General features: G+C 31.9%; 1 protein-coding gene across 3 annotated transcripts in view; it reads right to left on the bottom strand.

Moving 5' to 3' along the window:
- The window catches only part of LOC106882437 (protein unc-80 homolog), a 286,116-nt gene that overhangs the window by 218,176 nt on the left and 61,201 nt on the right, over positions 1–6,739 (bottom strand). For 2 of the 3 annotated variants that reach the window (XM_052965566.1, XM_052965567.1), the window contains exon 9: positions 844–1,071. The exons of the other annotated variant lie outside the window; for it this stretch is intronic. In XM_052965566.1, coding sequence (XP_052821526.1) covers positions 844–1,071 — 228 coding nt within the window. The remainder of the gene's footprint in view (positions 1–843; positions 1,072–6,739) is intronic. 3 annotated transcript variants of the gene reach the window in all.

Genomic DNA, 6,739 nt, shown 5'->3' with positions numbered 1-6,739 from the left:
ATGTGTGTGCATGTATGTGTGTATATAATATCTCAGAGTGCATATTATATTAATTTCACTATTTTGTTGTTAATATTTTAAAAAAAACTTAAGCAAAACTGCAGTTGTTTTTATAGTTTATATTCGAGAAAAAAAAAAAGAATAAAATGTAATTTCTTTTTCCAATATGTGTACATACATGTGTGAGCATGAATGTGTGTGCATGTATGTGTGTGCATGTATGTGTGTATATGTGTGGCTGCATATAGCACATATGCTTGTGCAAAACTTTGTCTATGTGTTTTTTCATTTGGGTTCATTTAGATGTTAATTGCTAGCATGAACAACTGAACTAAAACTTAACTTCAATAGCAATTGTCTATTCATGTCACATGTTTTCTATGATGTGATGTGTAATGAATTAAACAAGTTACGCCAAGTAGAGCAGGGTGTGGGGAACAAAGTGCATTAAAGATTAATCTAAATTTAAAATTTACAAAAAAAATGAGCATATATTAAACTGAAATGACAACAGACAGGCTTTAGTTAACACAGCATTCTTCACATTTTGAACATATTTTAAGTAAACATACAAATATATGTCAATGTTAAACAGCTCAAGGTTTCCTCTTCTCAATCATGTCATTATCACCAACTAAAAAAAAGGCATTCTAAAAATATCTAAAGCATCAAGACTTCTTTTGGCATGAGTTGACTGACCAAAGCACCAATATATAAATATAAAGAGATAGAGAGAGATATAGCCTATGAAGCAGTTACAAGGTACAACCAATGAGTTTCTGGTCAACAAAAGCAAATGTAGTCATAACTTGTAACTTTCGCGAAACTTATTCAATTCATTACCATCTACACTGCCCCGTCGGCTCATTCGTCTTCCAAGGATTTTTATACCATCTTCTATCCTCTTCCTGGCACTCAGAAATGTCAATGTTGCATGGCTTGCAGCACGGAAGGACATTTTGCCTTTAACTCGGTTGAAATGAGTCTCACTGCGACTGTCTCTGCGATCTAATATTGGGGTATCGCAAGCAATGTCCTCTTCATGGTCTGATTTCACATGACGCTTGGAGCCTAGATAAAATACATGTAGGACCAAACATTTGGGGTAGGCAAGCAGATGGGTTAGTGGACTTCAATCAATCAGAGTAGATTGCTAAAGTGGACAGAGCTATTTTTGCTTCAAAGTGAAGGTTGATGGAGGGTTTCAAGGAATACAGGAGGAGTAGGGAATTAGTGAAATAAACCAACAGTCACTGTTGTCATACTTATAGATACTATGATTAATAATAGGAGTTACAGAAATTGTGTTGATAGCATTTTCAAGAATGCTGGTACAACAGTGGGTTGTCTGTACAGGTTGGCAAAAAAAATTAATGATGCAAAATAACAATGATTATGACAATGATAATGATAACAATGATAATATGAATTTCTGAAAACGTAATGGAACAAATAGATGACAACATTGACATATGATATTCACAAATAATTAAGGTATAATAAACAAAGGCAAGAAAATAACAACAAAATACAATATGATTTGTCTTAATAATAATGAAAACTATAGAATTGACAGTAAATTATGAAAATCAAATCAGAAATTGGTGAGTGAAACTATGTAAATAGATGGATAAAGAATTTAAAGACAAAAAGAAGTTAAACAAATCACCTGTTAATGAAATCTTGATTAAAAAGAAGGAAGTTAAATTTGTTTCAAACTTGTTATCATTACTTTTGTACAGTTGAGGGATTAAAGTGAAATTCAGTTTAGTATTTCAATAATATCAAATCAATACAATAAGGTATTGTGGTAGATGACCAATTTCATCATTTAAAACAGAGATGGCAAACCTATGACATGTATGTCAGCAATGACATGCAATGAACATTGAAAAAAAAAAGTTTCCCTACAATATTATGTTATAAAAGGTTTATTATTAACATTTACCAAAAACTAAAATACATGTATATATGTAAGTGGCATCCAGATAACAAGATTATAAAAGATTATTCAAAATGTTAACTCAGGCCAAGAAGATTTGCCACCACCGAGATAAAGGATATTACTAATCTTAATGTGTAGAAATCAAGTGTCATTGCACACATTTTCATTTAGAAAAATCAATTTATTTAATTATTTAAATTTCAGTAGCTGAATTTTATCTTTTCTCTTAAGACAAATTTTATTTCAAAGTTCTCGTTTGTTCCTTCAAGTCTCAATCAAATCTCATTAAAATTGTGAAACAAATTAACTTCTTTATAACCCTAACAAGAAATCATTTAACGAATAAAAATACAGAACTTCCCATTTGATTAAAAATGATGTACCGTTATTATATCTTAGACTAACAAACTTAACCAATGTTGAATATTTATTTTTTGGCAGCACCAGCACACACACACATTTATATACATGTGTGTGTAAGAGTATATACATATATAAAATGTATGCATGCATGCATGCGTGTGTGTGTGTGTGTGTGTGTGTGTGTGTGTGTGTGTGTGTGTGTGTGTGTGTGTGTGTGTGTGTGTGTGTGTGTGTGTGTGTGTGTGTTAAAAAATGTGAAGGTATGTTAATTTGCCATGGGGCACAGGTATTCAACATTTTCTGAAGTAAGGACTTAGATACTACCTAGAGCAACTGAGCACATACTATTTCACGTTTATTTGTTACTTACTAATGCAAACTATCAGTAGTCTCCTTGAATTCTAGGGATTATATTTCTAATCAATAAACAAATTAATTTTATTAAAGCAAGATCTAAAATTTAGCCAACTTTTTATCATCTAAAATATTACAATATATTCAAACAATGAAGGGGTTAGTTAGAAAATACTTTTATTTACCTACTAATTTATTTACTAATAGATTCAAATGTTAATCCAACATATTCTTTCTTCCCCTTCTTTTTTATGAACTTACATTTAATGAGCTGAACAATTATGAGTGTATGAGTGAGGATATTCTACAATGTTGGCCTTTTTTAAGACCAATAAAATCAAACATTAAGCAGAGTGATTTTCTAACTATTTTTAAGAAGCTTCATAGAAATAAGAGGCATAAGAACAATTTGGATATCATTTACCTTTAGCAGTCCTCAGCAACCAACAGCCCACAAAATGGCTGTGATCCAGGTGTCAATGAGTTATAATTAAAAGAAAGTCATAAAGTATATACCAAATAAGGGAATATGATCAACCCATTTGCAAATGGGTTTTAAACAGCCAATGCTTCAACTGATCAATTAGATTTTAATTGGTTATTGATATTTAATGTATTTTATCAGAAAGTAATAGAAATACTTGTAAAAAGAAATAGGATTTTTTCATTTAAATATGAGCAAAAGGTAGGTAGTCATAGTAAAAAAAAGCAAAGATTTTTCCAAATGGATCAAATTTATAACATCAAACAATTGATAAATAAACTAAAGATTTATATATTAAATCAACGGTATCTTCGAGTATATTTAACTTTAAAATATTGGTTTATTTCATTTTGTAACATTAATATTAATTCATACAGTTTTTGAGTCTTGCTCTATTGTCTGATGCAAATATTTATTAACATATTCCTTAGACTATAATATGAAGCCATGCCAACTGTAGGGAAAAAGATTTACAAAAAGGAACACTACATTCTTAAGTAAACAGTGTAAATGGTTAGAAGTAGATCAAAGAAGAGAAAAATGTAACTTTGCACATATATGCAACCCATGCTAACATAGAAAACAAATGTGGAAGGATTAATGGCAATGAGGATGATGATAAATTATGATATACTAAAGAATGTAATTGCAATAGTATTTATTTTTAATGATAGTATATCTAAAAGATGACAAATGAAAAAGTACCATCATACAGATGCCTTCAATAAATTTGCTCCTTTGAAAAAGACTGGGGCAAAGATTCAGGGAACGAATCTTTGTAGATATAAAAAAGTAATATGCTTTATCTCTTCCCCCTTTAAATTATCAAATAAAAAAATATTTTTTTATTTACTTATTTGTTTGTTTGCTTGTATACCTTTTTAACAGAGTGAAATATAAAACGATAAGATAAAATAAAATGAAAAAAAATTACAGAAAGTGTACAATAATCAATAAAAAGGCAAAATATTAAACAAACAAAATATAAACTGCAACATATTTTCATCAAATAAAAGAATTGATGTATTACAAGAAAATTAACAGTTATCATAAATTACCTGTGTGAATTAACAACAACAAAAATGACAGTGTAAGAGCACGTATGAAGATAATATACCAAATTTAAAAAAACGCTTCTATTCACTTGACCCATTCCAGCATGGAGAAGTGAATATCAAAAGGTGATGAATGATGAAATTATGATTTATATATGGTATGGTCATGTGATGCATATGGAAGTGCTGGTCTCTAACTCTGGAGGGAACCTGTGATAGAGGTAGACTCAGGAAGACATGGAACGAGGTGATGAAGCATGATCTTTGAAATCTGAGCCTCACAGAGGCAATGACTAGCGACCAAGATGTGCTGTGCTTGAGAGGACCTGTCAAGCCAAGTGAAATCATCGTGGTAACTGGCACCTGTGCTATTTGCATGTAAAGAACACCTTTTGAGCCTTGGGCCTCATGGAGGTAAGGTGGGCGACTTCCTATCGAGCAATGGGCCCCACGAAGGCAAAGTGGCTAAGTTCCTTTCAAGTGTTGGGCCTCATGGAGACAAAGTGGCTGAATTCCTTTTGAGTGTTGGGCTTCCCAGAGGCAATGACTGAGACCTTTGGCATTATGTCATGCTTGAGGAGAAGAAGACCCATCAAGCCGAGCAAAATCACAGTCATGGTGGATACCGGTGTCACACAAATGGCACCCATGCCAGTGGCACATAAAAACACCCTGGTGTCATGCAAATGGTACTTGTGCTGGTGGCACATAAAAGGACCCATTACACTCTCAGAGTAGTTGGCATTAGGAAGGGCAGACATCTAGCTGTAGAAAACCATACCAAATCTGATTGGAGTCTGGTGCAGCCTTCCGGCATGCCAGCCTGGTCAAACCATCCAACCCATGCTGGCATGGACAACAGACATTAAATGATGATGATGATATGTATATATATATATATATATATATATATATATATATATATATATATATATATATATATATATATGAGATAGGAAAAAGAACTTGGGCTTGAACTCGGTACTCCTTTATTTCATCAGTAGCACATGTTTCAGTATTCAGTAACATATAATGTCATTATAGATGCAATCCAGACATGCACCTCATAAGTGCAGCATGCATAAGTAAACATATCTTCCTGAGTATCAAGTTCAAGCCCTTTTTCTTTTTTCACTCATTATGGGTGAGCCTTTATATTATGATATATCTAGATTAGACTGTGCAGGACCCTGTGTGAATACGCAATGGTGGGAGTTTTAATGTGATTAACAATAAGAACCAAAACCTGAATGGAATGATTGCCACACGCTGAGTGCATCCACACACACACACACACACACACACACATATAACTGCATATGTGTATGTATATATATGTGTGTGTATGTGTTTGTGTATGTGTGTGTGTGTATGTGTATATATATAAAATTTATATATATATATATATATATATATGTACATATCTGTGTGTATATAAACACACACATATACATATATACCCACATATGTGTATACATATATGCATATATTTGCATACATCGTCGTCGTTTAACGTCCGCTTTCCATGCTAGCATGGGTTGGATGAAAGCCCATGTAATTTGCGCACCTGTATAACTTACACAGGTGATTTTCAGGATAAAATTTGTTAAAAAAGGCTTCTACTCATGTAAAAGTTTTCAGAATTGCTGATATGCCCAGGGGGGAAAAGGTTTCCAATTTACTTGTATTTAGTATAATTTCACTTATTTATGATTAGATTTTTCATTAAATGAAAAATTTTTATTAAATAAAAATAATTTTTGTTCAACAGGTATTACATTACAAGCTATTAAATTACAAGTGTTTGTGTCATTTATAATAAACTTTATTTTATATTTCTTGCCCACAAGAGATTATGTCTGATCTTTAGCATACTACTGTAGGTCTTCTGAAATCATGATCACAGGAAAAGTTGTTGATAAGAATTATCAACAAAAACAAAGCTGATAAATATGCGCAGGTGTTGTAAATTAAGTTTAATTACCAATAAACATTAATGGTTTTAGTAAATTTACACAAAAGTAAGCATTATACCATCCAGCATAAATAAAAGTCAACTTCATTATATTTAAGCACTTATCTTTTCTTTAAAAATCTATTCTGAAATTAAATGAGTCAACTTCAGGTATGAATGTTTACATTTTGTACATCTTTTATCAACAAAAAAAAAAATTTCTAAACAAATTCTGGAAACAATCTACTAATGTAATTTATGCACCCCTAAAGTTTATTTTTATTTCTGCGAAAAAAATGCGTAAGTTACGTGGGTTTATATATATATATATATATATATATATATAGGTAAATGATAGGGTTGCCTCAATCCTTCAGGGGTAGTCTGAAGCATCCAAGCAACCAGGGGATGTTTAAATCCGGAGGCACTCCTGGGGATCACCTGTACGGGTACCGTCTTGGGTAGAGGGCATCCAGAGGCAGGTAATTTATTGTTTAAACCGTAGTTTATAATTATATTTATGTGGAGAATGGAGCAACAAATACAAGAAGAAGCAATTCTGTTGGGCTAGTTAGCCGTTGTTT

This window comes from Octopus bimaculoides, chromosome 2 (genome assembly GCF_001194135.2).
Source record: "Octopus bimaculoides isolate UCB-OBI-ISO-001 chromosome 2, ASM119413v2, whole genome shotgun sequence".
Classification (NCBI taxonomy): domain Eukaryota; kingdom Metazoa; phylum Mollusca; class Cephalopoda; order Octopoda; family Octopodidae; genus Octopus; species Octopus bimaculoides.
This window is presented reverse-complemented; position numbering and strand designations above follow the sequence as displayed.